This window comes from Bufo bufo, chromosome 2 (assembly GCF_905171765.1).
Source record: "Bufo bufo chromosome 2, aBufBuf1.1, whole genome shotgun sequence".
NCBI classification, from domain to species: Eukaryota; Metazoa; Chordata; class Amphibia; order Anura; family Bufonidae; genus Bufo; species Bufo bufo.
The window spans coordinates 497,851,453-497,867,092 of record NC_053390.1 but is presented as its reverse complement, the minus strand read 5'-3'; the positions used below and the strand labels follow the sequence as shown (position 1 = coordinate 497,867,092).

At 42.1% G+C, this 15,640-nt stretch overlaps 1 protein-coding gene across 1 annotated transcript in view; it reads right to left on the bottom strand.

Annotated features, from left to right (window-relative positions):
- Positions 1-795: 795 nt before the first annotated feature.
- The window catches only part of ANKLE1 (ankyrin repeat and LEM domain containing 1), a 133,603-nt gene continuing 118,758 nt past the window's right edge, over positions 796-15,640 (bottom strand). The window contains 1 exon segment of the mRNA XM_040419840.1: positions 796-1,021. Coding sequence (XP_040275774.1) covers positions 849-1,021 — 173 coding nt within the window. The 3' untranslated portion in view covers positions 796-848.

Below are 15,640 nucleotides of genomic sequence, written 5' to 3'. Positions count from 1 at the left end.
CCCAGAGTGCTTCATTCACTTCTATAGGAGTTAGAATATCAGCCAAGCATGTGTGCATGCTGGGAGTTGTGGTTTCACAGCAGCTGGAGTGCGAAAGGCTGCTGATTCCTGGACTATACAGTGGACAAACTGTGTGGCTCTGGTGCTGATCCACGGGGATGTGGGGTGTAGGAACTTTGTTGTTCGTCCATTATCTATCAATCCTACGGACAGGTCATCAGTTGTTAAATCCCAGAGACCCCTTTAAGGTCTCGCTACTTGTTCATTCTCTCCCAAATATATTCATTGTTTGGTGGAAGCAAAACCTTATTTAAAACAGGAAAACCTGCCACCAATAGAGATGAATGAAATAATAATAATAATAAAAATAATAATAATCAGCTGTCTTGAGCATTAAAGGGCTGGCCCCGCTGCTCAAGGGACTCCTTCATCCTCTTGATTGACAAGGCAAGACATCTCACCTGGCCCTGTCAATTTTGCACCTGTGCTGTTGCATCAAGTAGTGGCGCAAGCACTGATGCAGACTGTTCATGCACCGCAATTTTGTGTGTCACATAAAATATGTGATGACGGACAAATGAGTGTGATCGGTGACACATTTAGAAGGGTCAGTGATCAGGAATGAGTATTCGTATGAACGCTCATCCCTGATAATTGCCCTGATCCTAGGCCCATGTAAAAGGGCCTTTGGTGTAGGCTCTATATTATGTAAAGGGTTTATGGTATTAATACAATCAGTTCTATGCTTTGAGATTTCAGTTGCTGCTAGTTAAAAATGATTATGCTGCACTTCTCTCCAGCGTACAAAACGTTGATATAGTTTCAGTTCACCAATAGTGTCCCTCGTATCACTGTCCTGAGCGTATGTCTGGTGGCCTCAGCTGTCTCTCTCCTTCAGCCAGGAAAATCTGCATCGCTTTATAAAGTATGTGCACTCCAAGACGCTGTTGTCGTGTGGATGACCAGTTTTGGGCTTGACCATAGTATATCCCTTTCTTTTGATTGGTTAGCATTTTTAAACCTTAAAAAAAAAAAACAACAACAACACAGGATACAAATCAGAACTACAATGCAAACATGAAGCATATTCAAGTTTTTTCACACTGTTTAAAAAAAAAGGTAAATGCAAATCTCTCATTAAAGAATTCTGGAGCATATTTTCTTATAACTGTGTTGTGCCATTCCTCTATTACTCTTCCTGAAAATACATAAATAAGTATGTATGTATAAGTAAATTGACAAGTGGGAGTTTCCATGTTTTTTTTCTCATTAATCGGCTATGCCCCTACACAGTCTGACACAGTCAATACTAAATTTGACAATGCTAACATCTGCAGGAACATATTCCCAATAGTTAACACTCAGTTGTCAATCATCGTCCAGGGACAGGGCAGATTTATCCCCCTTATAGAGCTGGTGCACGCTGTGGGCTTTGGCAGGTCAGCTCTCTAAAAGAACTGAATGCCATCACAGTAGTGACAGACCTTTTAAAGAGTACCATGAAATGCAATCTGCAAGAAGTAGGTTATGGAGCAGAAGTGACTATATGTAACACTTACACAGAGAATGCTATCAATCGCATATAACATGTCCCCTGTGTACAACTATCAGTGACTGACAGCTATCTATGTATACACACTTACACAGAATGCTATCAATCACTGATAACAGCTCCCCGTGTACAACTGAGATCAGAAATTGAGATTTAAATGAATAAATTCCAGGTTTTACAAAATCTGCACAGCTGCCCCTGGTCTGTATCCTGCTGCCTGCAGATCACACTGCATTTTGGGTGACAAGTTTTCTTTAAGTACCTGCCATGTCGGCATGACTGCCTCAAGATACGATCTAAATCGAGGACCCGGCAAAAGCCTATTGTCAAAATCTAGGCGACAAACAAAAAGTCCCACAGTACGACTGCAATTATCGTTCTGCAGCCATTGCTTACTCAACACAAATTCTGAAATCTATAATCTGAATACAAGCATTTCAGCACACATTTCTGTATTTCTTTACATACTTTGTACTTATGTATATTCTCAAACTGTCACTATCGTGACAGGTGAATTTTAATACCTAACAAATGTTTGTAAATGATGGATGACCCCTAACATTAAAGATTTCTTCAGAAGGGGCGGAGCTACTATAATGCACGTGTCGCCCCCTCCCACATAAAAACTGAAAAAATTGTGAGTGCATGTGTATTTACCCCCTAAATAAGGCTCATTTGCATACCAAATAAACTGGATTTTTAGAGGATGAAAACATCTATTGCTAGAACAAAGGCACATCTTGAAATAAGGTACTAAGTGCTATTAGGCCATGGCTTTACTTCAATAGCAATTATCCTTGTGACAGATTTTCTTTAAAGCTGACCTACAGCAGTGAAGAAAAATGGCTGGGTTGTTATGGAAACCTGGAGTAAAACTGTATGTGGAGACTGGAGGACCTGTGAGCTTCTATTGGCTGATAAAGGGTCATGTGACCAAGCTTCTATTGGCTAATGCATTTTTTGGGAATATCTCAGGACCGGTACGTTCTCGAGAGCTGAGACCTGATCTAAAACCTTCCCAGACACCTGATGTACCTGTGTGCCAAATTTCGTGATTGTAAATGCAACGGTGCGGATTCCTTTAGCGGACATACACACACATACACTCAGCTTTATACACTGCTCAAAAAAAAAAAGGGAACACAGAAATAACACATCCTAGATCTGAATTAATTAAATATTCTTCTGAAATACTTTGTTCTTTACATAGTTGAATGTGCTGACAACAAAATCACACAAAAATGAAAAAATGGAAATCAAATTTTTCAACTCATGGAGGTCTGGATTTGGAGTCACCCTCAAAATTAAAGTGGAAAAACACACTACAGGCTGATCCAAATTTGATGTAATGTCCTTAAAACAAGTCAAAATGAGGCTCAGTAGTGTGTGTGGCCTCCACGTGCCTGTATGACCTCCCTACAACGCCTGTACATGCTCCTGATGAGGTGGCGGATGATCTCCTGAGGGATCTCCTCCCAGACCTGGACTAAAGCATCTGCCAACTCCTGGACAGTCTGTGGTGCAACGTGACGTTGGTGGATAGAGCAAGACATGATGTCCCAGACGTGCTCAATTGGATTCAGGTCTGGGGAACGGGCGGGCCAGTCCATAGCATCAATGCCTTCGTCTTGCAGGAACTGCTGACCCACTCCAGCCACATGAGGTCTAGCATTGTCTTGCATTAGGAGGAACCCAGGGCCAACCGCACCAGCATATGGTCTCACAAGGGGTCTGAGGATCTTATCTCGGTACCTAATGGCAGTCAGGCTACCTCTGGCGAGCACATGGAGGGCTGTGCGGCCCTCCAAAGAAATGCCACCCCACACCATTACTGACCCAAAGCCAAACTGGTCATGCTGGAGGATGTTGCAGGCAGCAGAACGTTCTCCACGGCGTCTCAAGACTCTGTCACATGTGCTCAGTGTGAACCTGCTTTCATCTGTGAAGAGCACAGGGGGCCAGTGGTGAATTTGCCAATATTGGTGTTCTCTGGAAAATGCCAAACGTCCTGCACGGTGTTGGGCTGTAAGCAGAACCCCCACCTGTGGGCGTCGGGCCCTCATATCACCCTCATGGAGTCTGTTTCTGACCGTTTGAGCAGACACATGCATATTTGTGGCCTGCTGGAGGTCATTTTGCAGGGCTCTGGCAGTGCTCCTCCTGTTCCTCCTTGCACAAAGGCGGAGGTAGCGGTCCTGCTGCTGGATTGTTGCCCTCCTACGGCCTCCTCCACGTCTCCTGAAGTACTGGCCTGTCTCCTGGTAGCACCTCCATGCTCTGGACACTATGCTGACAGACACAGCAAACCTTCTTGCCACAGCTCGCATTGATGTGCCATCCTGGATAAGCTGCACTACCTGAGCCACTTGTGTGGGTTGTAGACTCCGTCTCATGCTACCACTAGAGTGAAAGCACCGCCAGCATTCAAAAGTGACCAAAACATCAGCCAGGAAGCATAGGAACTGAGAAATGGTCTGTGGTCACCACCTGCAGAACCACTCCTTTATTGGGGGTGTCTTGCTAATTGCCTATAATTTCCACCTGTTGTCTATCCCATTTGCAAAACAGCATGTGAAATTGATTGTCACTCAGTGTTGCTTCCTAAGTGGACAGTTTGATTTCACAGAAGTGTGATTGACTTGGAGTTACATTGTGTTGTTTAAGTGATCCCTTTATTTTTTTGAGCAGTGTATATTAGATTGTAATGGAAAATAGGAAATTAATTCTTTGTGGGCAGAAATTGAAAAAACCTACAAGGTTTATTGGGTTTTAATATTATAGCATCTCAATTTTCTAACAGTCATAACTATTATATTTCCATCTACAGAGCTGTATGAGGACTTGTTTTTTTTGTGGGACGAACTGTAGTTTCTATTGGCACAAACTTTTTGATTATATATTGTGACGAAACTAACTTCACCACTGGGTTTTGGAGGGGCCTGTTTGCCAGCCTCTTGCCTCAGGATTTTTGCCCATATACTAACTTTGAAGAAGATAGACCGGCCGCACAGCCTAAATCTGTGGGACTGTTTTGGGCAGAAAAGCCATGCTTGCAGTCGGCCAAATGCGACTTCCAAGGAATTTCGAGACCCCTGCTCAGATCTGGGCGATTTTTGGATATGTTGTTCGCCCAGATCAGAGCTATCCATGGATGTATTATGGGGATATGTGGGGTTTTCAGGTGTTTTCGGAAAAATGTGTTCCTGTTTCACCCTCAACATAGACCCTCATCTCATGTGTGGGGGGGGGGGGAGGCTGTATCTACACTGGGGAATGCTATACGCTGTATATTCCCCTGGCTATAATCACTGAGCTCTTTTAAGAGCTTGTTCCTGCATCGCTCTCTGAAGGAAGAGAGGTTCACCCACTGGAGCCTAATATATTATATATATATATATATATATATATATATATACACACACACATACACACACACTCACCTAAAGAATTATTAGGAACACCTGTTCTATTTCTCATTAATGCAATTATCTAGTCAACCAATCACATGGCAGTTGCTTCAATGCATTTAGGGGTGTGCTCCTGGTCAAGACAATCTCCTGAACTCCAAACTGAATGTCAGAATGGGAAAGAAAGTTGATTTAAGCAATTTTGAGCGTGGCATGGTTGTTGGTGCCAGACGGGCCGGTCTGAGTATTTCACAATCTGCTCAGTTACTGGGATTTTCACGCACAACCATTTCTAGGGTTTACAAAGAATGGTGTGAAAAGGGAAAAACATCCAGTATGCGGCAGTCCCGTGGGCGAAAATGCCTTGTGGATGCTAGAGGTCAGAGGAGAATTGGCCCGACTGATTCAAGCTGATAGAAGAGCAACGTTGACTGAAATAACCACTCGTTACAACCAAGGTATGCATCAAAGCATTTGTGAAGCCACAACACGCACAACCTTGAGGCGGATGGGCTACAACAGCAGAAGACTCCACCGGGTACCACTCATCTCCACTACAAATAGGAAAAAGAGGCTACAATTTGCACGAGCTCGCCAAAATTGGACTGTTGAAGACTGGAAAAATGTTGCCTGGTCTGATGAGTCTTGATTTCTGTTGAGACATTCAAATGGTAGAGTCCGAATTTGGCGTAAACAGAATGAGAATATGTATCCATCATCTAATGGCTACTTCCAGCAGGATAATGCACCATGTCACAAAGCTCGAATCATTTCAAATTGGTTTCTTGAACATGACAATGAGTTCACTGTACTAAAATGGCCCCCACAGTCACCAGATCTATACCCAATAGAGCATCTTTGGGATGTGGTGGAACGGGAGCTTCGTGCCCTGGATGTGCATCCCTCAAATCTCCATCAACTGCAAGATGCTATCCTATCAATATGGGCCAACATTTCTAAAGAATGCTATCAGCACCTTGTTGAATCAATGCCACGTAGAATTAAGGCAGTTCTGAAGGCAAAAGGGGGTCCAACACCGTATTAGTATGGTGTTCCTAATAATTCTTTAGGCGAATATATATATATATATATATATATATATATATATATATATATATATATATGGAAAAAAATTACCAGCAGCACCACCAAGCCAGAAAACAAGAAGAGAGGGTGCAAGTCCGAGTATGGTAACTGTTGCTTACCCACGGATACGGAACAAAGAAATCGGACTGCACTCCAGTTGTGTCTTCAATGAAAAAAGGTTTATTCACCCATAGGTGGCACAGGCGACGTTTCGGCTCGCAATGAGCCTTTCTCAAGCATTGATAGGATGTGAACAGGTTATATATAAAGGGGTGTCAATCATAACAATTGGTGCTTAAACTTAATTGATAATTAAAATCATATCTGCAGAAAAATATTTCAAATAGAACAACATATTGCCAATTCAATATAATTGAATAAAGTGAAAAATACAGTGAGTGCATAAAGTGCATAATGTATCAAAATCACATCTGAATTCATCCAAAACCCTAATTGGTCACAGCTGTATTCAGGACATGATGATTACAGAAATCATAATGATACACATGTGTGAGAGGAGAAAACAAGTTAATTGATACCTGGAATAGTGCTAGCGACCACGCTGTACAGCGCGTCCTTGCAGTGTCTATGCGCATGTCCCGACCGGCTACTGCGTCATACTAAGGCGCCCTCCATGGGACGCACGCGCGTGGTCAAGTCACATATCAGTGACGTGGGCGACGTATGCTGCAGTAGATACACGGGATGACGTGAACTACCTGGAGAGGTAGAGAACGAAAAACGGCAATTTACATAGTATACATTATATATCTACAATAGGGCAGTATTCCCTTATCCAATATGGTGGTTAGTATACCGGGGACTAGTTACGCGCATGCGCTTCCTCTCCAGGTAGTTCACGTCATCCCGTGTATCTACTGCAGCATACGTCGCCCACGTCACTGATATGTGACTTGACCACGCGCGTGCGTCCCATGGAGGGCGCCTTAGTATGACGCAGTAGCCGGTCGGGACATGCGCATAGACACTGCAAGGACGCGCTGTACAGCGCGATGGACAGCGTGGTCGCTAGCACTATTCCAGGTATCAATTAACTTGTTTTCTCCTCTCACACATGTGTATCATTATGATTTCTGTAATCATCATGTCCTGAGTAGAATACAGCTGTGACCAATTAGGGTTTTGGATGAATTCAGATGTGATTTTGATACATTATGCACTTTATGCACTCACTGTATTTTTCACTTTATTCAATTATATTGAATTGGCAATATGTTGTTCTATTTGTAATATTTTTCTGCAGATATGATTTTAATTATCAATTAAGTTTAAGCACCAATTGTTATGATTGACACCCCTTTATATGTAACCTGTTCACATCCTATCAATGCTTGAGAAAGGCTCATTGCGAGCCGAAACGTCGCTTGTGCCACCTATGGGTGAATAAACCTTTTTTCATTGAAGACACAACTGGAGTGCAGTCCGATTTCTTTGTTCCGTATCAGTGGGTAAGCACCAGTTACCATACTCGGACTTGCACCCTCTCTACTTGTTTTCTGGCTTGGTGGTGCTGCTGGTAATTTTTTTCCAAATATTCATGTGATATTGGCATAGCACACCGTTCTAAATATTTTTTCTATTATCATTTTCTCAATTGTACTGCAATAACATGTCGCAAGACGACACACCCGGTGGTTGCGTCTTCACGCAGGAGGATGCTGAACGCATTATGAATGGCATACAGGGAGATACTGCTTTTCTCACTAACCCATCTTTAAAAGAACTTAAAAGAAAATATGAATATTTATCTAAACGGACATTATCTTTGAAACTTCATATGACCACTCTAGGGCATTATTACAGGGAACAAAGGATTCCCAGAGGGATGCGATCCCATCTGCGCCCCAATTTATTTTCTAGTAGTGACTCTTTTTGTAAACGGTTTGAGGCGTTATCCAATAAATATTCTATGGATTTTATACTATTAAATATTGAGTTTTTACAGCAAGAAGTCGCCACATTGACAAGTGATTTGGTGCAGATTGAACAGCAACTACGCATACTTATGACGGAGGATCAATTTACACAATTCAAGGATACTACAAACACACAGCTCCAACAACTACAACTAGAGTTGGAAGACGGCAAGAGAATTAAATGGGCCCGGGATACTGAAGACTACAGAAAAGGTGACATCTACAGCTGGCAACCTGGCAATTTTGCATTTACTAACACAAGGGATAAGAAAACCAAGAAAAATGTTCAATCACATCAAAGCGATTCTGAGGCTTTTTTAGGGAACAAAATGGACTCAAATACAGCAAAAAGAAGCGAACCAGGAGAGGCGGCTGCAGATATAGAAGGTACCGCAAAAATGCGCAACATGAAAACACGGACACAACAAAAAACGAAGAAGTAGCAGTCATCAACTTATCTTCCAAAATATTGACTCCTGCACAGGTAACTGTTTTATCTAAAGGACTATCTTTTTGTCCAAATACACAGGTGAATTGGCAGGATGTGGAGTCCGATTTGAGTAATTTTTTTCGCTCCCTTAAGTTAAAATTATGGTTTCAGGGAACAAGTTGTGAACAGACTAGGAGATCTAGTGAGTTTAATTGTAAGATGTTTAATTTGTCCAACAGAAGCTGCTTCCAACCGGTGGTTAATGATCCAGCCATTGAGGCCTACATCTCTGCAGTTAAAACTGAGATTGGGGAGTTGAAGTCTCTTTCACGGCCGGGTGGCTTCAGGTACCCCAATCTCACTACAGCGGAGGTGTATGCATTGAATGAACTTAAAAGGGATAGTGACTTAACGGTTAAACCCGCCGACAAAGGCGGTGCTGTTGTGGTGATGGACACTGTTAAATATGTGAAAGAAATTTTAAGACAGTTGAGTGATACTAAAGTGTATAATCCGTTACCACACGATCCAAAATTCTGTATTATACGGATGATTGATGAATGTGTGTCTGGGGCCCTGAGGGCAGGGATCATAGATGAAGGGCTCAAAGAATACTTGTTGGTATCTCACCCCATCACGCCGGTAATTTATGTATTACCAAAGGTCCACAAAACAATGGTGGACCCTCCAGGGCGCCCCATTGTTTCGGGCACTGACTCAGTATTTGGCCACGTGGCGATCTTTCTTGACAAGGTGCTACGTGTCTTCTCTACTGGGGGTCAGTCCTACATCAGAGACACATCTGACTTCTTGGTAAAACTGAATCAAGTGAATTTGGATAAGACTAGAGCAAGTATTCTGGTCTCTTTTGATGTCATATCCCTCTACACTTCTATTGACCACACCAAAGGTATTTCTGCAGTTAAGGAAATGCTGGATATGTCGTCATTGACATCTGAGGCCTGCTCTTTTATTATTCATTTACTCACTATTGTACTTGAACACAACTACTTCCTGTTTCAGGACACATACTATGTCCAGAAGCAAGGCGTGGCGATGGGGTCCAATGTGGCCCCAACCTATGCGAACCTGTACATGCGCCAGTTTGAGGAGGATGTCGTCTATGGCTCCCACCATGCCCAGTATATACTGGGATGGTGGAGGTACATAGACGACGTCTTCCTCATCTGGAATGGGACCGAACAACAACTGAAGGACTTCCACAGATATCTGAATGGAGTGGATGATGAACTACAGTTCACCGTCACTTATTCGGATACTGCTGTTCAGTATTTTTTAGGACACTAATGTAATTGTGTCCAATGGAGTTATTTCTACTGAACTGTATACAAAGCCCACTAATAAAAACATGATGTTAAGATATGAAAGCTGTCACCCCAGGAGTATGGTAAAGCATTTGCCTTACTCACAATTTTTAAGGGCTAGGAGGATTGTGGCAGATAATGATACCTTTGTACAAACAGTAGATGGGATGATGACCAAATTTAAACAACGGGGGTAGCCCAGTACACTGCTTGAGGCACAAAAACTAAAAGCGTCAGCGGTGGACAGAGATACCCTGTTGTTAGGTAATCAAAAAAGTAAGAACCACAGTAGAATTACGTTTGTGTCCACGTATTCTGAGCACAGCATTGCCATAAACAAAATCCTAAAGAAAAATTGGGCAATATTAAGATGTTGCCGAGGGTCAGTACCAGAATTTGAGGCATTACCGCTATGTGCCTATCGTAGGTGTCAGAACATCCGGGATCAGCTGGTGAGAGCTGACGTGGGACCCAAAGCAGTTTCCAGGCAGACAACGTTGGCACCATGTGGCATTGGGTGTTATCCATGCCTACATTGTGTCAACTGCCGTGTGATATGTAGATCTAGGGTATTCGCACACCCTGAGACAGGACAGACATATCCTATCAAGTTTCACTTAACATGTGATTCTTCGTACGTCATATATGTTCTATCATGCCCATGTCAACTCCTTTACGTGGGAGAGACTTCCACCGACTTAAAGACCAGATTGAACAACCACCGCTATACTATTAGAAAGGGACGCGCAGACCTTCCAGTTCCCAGACACTTTAGCTTAAAAAAGCACAGTGAAAAAGAACTTAGGTGCTGGATCATTGATCAGGTGCAAATGCCACGGAGAGGTGGGGATCGGATTTCTCTACTCAAAAAAAGAGAAATGTATTGGATTCAGACCTTAAATAGTCTACACCCTAATGGACTAAATATTGACTATAGATACGTAGGTGGGTTGTGAATGGGGTGGTTTGCCTTTTTATACCTTTGTATTACGTCAGACGATTCTTTTGCAGTAGACGGATTTATTGGCTATAATACATTTTTTTAAAATTAGTAACTTAAAAATCAGTAACTAAAAAATGAAAATTGTGAAATGAATCATATATATATATCACTGCTAATATATTTTTATTTCATTATTTTAGGTACACTTATACTTTTGGAGAATGTATCTTGCAAAGTTGATGGACCTGGACAGTGGATGAGAGACCTACGTTGAAAAAAATAGTTTTCTTATTACTTATATATTGTTCTCTTGTGGTGTCTTGCACATGTCCCGAAGGAGTAATATAGGGAATTTTCGTGCCAATTGTTCCATTCTTTCCAATCTTTATTAGGATGGAATATAGGTTTATATCGTTTTATGCTGCCGACTTATTAATAATAAAAGACAGAAACATGCAATGCGACAATAAACTGCAATATAAAGTACAAAATTGCGTAATAATAACAAGTGCTACACTATAAGTGCGAGATACTTGGCAAATCGTTTTGTACAAAATTACAAACTGCTACTGCGGTTTGGTATGTGCTGACTGACCCCCTTTTTTGGCTTTTCTTTGCAGTTTGTACTGGAGGTGTGGCTGCCTCCTCAGTCTTGCACTCCTGACCATCCTGTTTGCCCTATAGGCTGATTTTAATTAGTGTTAGTACATAGTCAGGCCTGCTCCCCCTCACTCACTGAAGCCATGGCACTAGGAGTGAGATAGTTTGTGGACTCTCACTGCAATCCTTGGTAGCCGTTTGGCGCCGGTGGTGTCGTGGAGTGGGCCTGCTGTGTAACCTGCACTCCCTGAAGTGTATGGTAGCCGTCATGGCACCCAACAGGTAGTATTCAATGCAGGTACGTGGAACCTACACTCCCTGAAGTGTATGGTAGCCGTCATGGCACCTAACAGGTAGAATTTAGCGTAGGAACCCGTCTAACAGAGATCGCCTTGACGCTCGGCAGACGGGCTCAAATAATTTTGTACAAAACGATTTGCCAAGTATCTCGCACTTATAGTGTAGCACTTGTTATTATTATGCAATTTTGTACTTTATATTGCAGTTTATTGTCGCATTGCATATTTCTGTCTTTTAATGTTGTTCCCTGCCATAGCAATGTGCTACTGCGGTTTGGTATGTGCTGACTGACCCCCTTTTTTGGCTCGACTTATTAATAAGTAACGTTCTGATACATGATAATGAGGAGAATCCCTCTTGGTCACGTACTACAGCAGGTTTGGAACCCACAGTACTGATGGTACCGACGTACTTGCAGGACTGGGGTAACGATTGGAATTGAGCCTCTTTCTTGGAAAAGGAGGGGACTCTTCCAACCTGCCTATATATTTAGTGACGTAATGTGGAATGAAAAATGGCAATTTACATAGTATACATTATATATCTACAATAGGGCAGTATTCCCTTAACCAATATGGTGGTTAGTATACCGGGGACTAGTTACGCGCATGCGCTTCCTCTCCAGGTAGTTCACGTCATCCCGTGTATCTACTGCAGCATACGTCGCCCACGTCACTGATATGTGACTTGACCACGCGCGTGCGTCCCATGGAGGGCGCCTTAGTATGACGCAGTAGCCGGTCGGGACATGCGCATAGACACTGCAAGGACGCGCTGTACAGCGCGATGGACAGCGTGGTCTCTAGCACTATTCCAGGTATCAATTAACTTGTTTTCTCCTCTCACACGTGTATCATTATGATTTCTGTAATCATGTCCTGAGTAGAATACAGCTGTGACCAATTAGGGTTTTGGATGAATTCAGATGTGATTTTGATACATTATGCACTCACTGTATTTTTCACTTTATTCAATTATATTGAATTGGCAATATGTTGTTCTATTTGTAATATTTTTCTGCAGATATGATTTTAATTATCAATTAAGTTTAAGCACCAATTGTTATGATTGACAACCCTTTATATGTAACCTGTTCACATCCTATCAATGTGATCCAGCGGGAGCACCAACCTGGACAATGGGTGCAATATCCAAAGGGGGACAACAGCAAGTAGTATAATAGAGAAAGCAGGACTGCACTCCGGATTGTGATGAAAATCAAAGCAGTTTTATTCACCCATATTATGGCAAATCTTGCGACGTTTCAGCTCATTCGAGCCTTTCTCAAGCATAGAGACAGTGAAAGTGAACACATATAAAGCGTTACACCTTATGGGTGTGATACTCTTTGTAACGCTTATATGTGTTCACTTTCACTGTCTCTATGCTTGAGAAAGGCTCGTATGAGCTGAAACGTCGCAAGATTTGCCATAATATGGGTGAATAAAACTGCTTTGATTTTCATCACAATCCGAGTGCAGTTCTGCTTTCTCTAATATATATATATATATATATATTTTTTTTTTTGGGAGGAGGGGTGACCAAAAGATGAAGAATGGTGTATTATTTATTTCCGTTAAGACGTTCACCACACAGGAAAAGTATTTTTATATTTTAATAGTTCAGACATTTTCAGCTGCTCTGATGCCCATTACGTTTATTTTACATAAAATAGGGAAGGGGGAGAGATTTTAATTTTTTATATTAGGTTTTTTTTTATTTTTTTATGTTTTGTAAGTTTTTACTTTTTACACAAAAACTTTTAGCCTCCTTAGGGGGATAGAATCTGTGATCTTCTGATCGCTTGTCCGATAGACCATAATAGAGAACTATTAGGGCCTATGGGATTTTGACACTCTGCCTGCTAAGATGTGCCTCGTGCACAGCTTTTCAGGCAGTTAACCATGATATACTTGATAGAACCTTCAGAAGGTCCAGGGCTATTCTGGGAACTAATCAATCAGAGGCCTGCGATTTCGCTGCAGGCGCTCCGATCCATGTACAGAGTGGGCTCAGCGCAGCAGCCTGCTGCATACAATCCCTTATGCATAACATACACATACATGATTATGTGTGAAGGGGATAATGTAAAAATGCCAATACATATTTATTAATCAAATATTTTACATATTAAAAAGCAGAGGTTGCAATAATGTCTGTACAAGCAATTTTAACACTTTGAAAAAAAAAACTCAAGCATATTCCCTGGCTTTCCCTGCACCAAAATGAGCACACTGTTCGCTCTGTTTGGCATGGGCAGTACAGCTGGCTGAAATATCCAATGACAAAGCTCCACACTGGCCGGCCTAGGGTAAACAGCATGTAAGGAGCTTTGTTATTAGGGAGGGAGGCTGACGATTTTTTCAGTTTCGGCAAGATACAGCTACATTCCGTGACATTCTGATACCGGTGTGTAGAGGGGACGCTCACCACGTTTGGAAACATCTCAATCTTTAGCACTACCAGACTTAATTTTGCTTTGGGTAAGCAGCCTCTTACAGTGCTATTATTAAACAGGTAAAAAGGGCATTTGGGGGGACCTGTTCATATAAAAGAATCTATTTTTGGCTATTACTGTAGCCTGATCTCCCCTCCCCCTTTCTCTTTTTTCACATTTTAGAAGCGGCACAGACTGTGGTTTTTATATTGTAAAAACTTGTGCGAGTCAATGACTGCGTAGGCTAAGAGAGGCAAGAAGAGGCTGACAGGGTACAGGGAGCAGCCCATACGGATGCCAACCAATATTTGGCCACAAGCTGATGATGCTATATGTATGCAGAGCTTTCAGTGCTGGAGGCCGTTAGTAACAGAAGAAACATCATTTGACATTGTGTCGGTCTGGGGTGTACAGTTGCTCCAGTAGTAAACGCAAATGAAAGGTTAGGCGGACCACTTCATTGTTCCTACTGCGGAGCCAGCTGCCAGAGACATTACATCAGAAGTGAGGGGGAAAGGGGTCACATCCAGACAAGAGGTCAACTCTGGTGTCAAGACGGAGGTATGATAAAGATAAGCTGCTGGTTGAAGTTAGTGCTCTGGACATTCACAGAGTGGTTCCTAAGCCACTCCTGTGTTTGTCTTGGCTGTGTGCTTAGGTTCACGGTCTTGTTGGAAGGTGAACCTGTCAGACCAGTCAAGGGCACTCTAGATCAGGTTTTCATTAATATCTCTGTACTCAACCTAAACTGTCTCCCTGACCCAGCCACTGAAAAAACAGCATTCTGTGTAAATATATATATCTCCATACACCAGAAGATACATTTCAAATGTACCTTTGTCACAATTCATGTTTTGTAATAGATCATGTTCTTATAATGAGAGAACTTCGGTGTTTTTACCTCAAGTGCCAGTATTTTGGGCCTTAGGAAACCTACTGAATTACAGATTGCACCTATAAATCACTAGTAATGGACGAACATCGGCCGGCAACGGTTTGCCAACGCGATCAAACGTTTGCGAACCGCAAGTTCGCTCGCGGCAGGCCCCCTTCACTTTAATGGCAGGGCGAACCTGAAAAACCCTCAGGTCATTATTGCAGCCACCAAATACTTACAACAAGTGCACAAATCGTCCCACAACATGACAGTGACATACCAGAGGGGGATCAATGGCAAAAATTCCCACAAAAAATATGTATTTTAATAAGGGGACATTTTTATGGATCTTAAAAAGGAAACTGTTACAAATGTGGCCTGCTGGAGCCTACTCACAGGGAGTACAGGCCCCAAACATTAGGCATTCACCGGACAGAAAACATCAAGTGATTATGTGGCTGGAGGTACATTATGCGGTCATGGATAACAATTTTACTGTAGGCCACTGGACTACAGGCCCCAAACATTAGGCATTCATCGGACATAAAAGATCATGTAAGGTAGGTGGCCTGGAGGTAGATTACACGGTCAATGGATTCAATTTTACTGCAGGCCAGTAAAAATACATGTCAAATACATATGTTTAAAATAACTAAAAATATAAAATTTGATTAATAACATGGCTAACAAAATTCCCCTTTTGAAAAAAAACCCTAATGATAATAGTTGAAATTCGATAACACGGG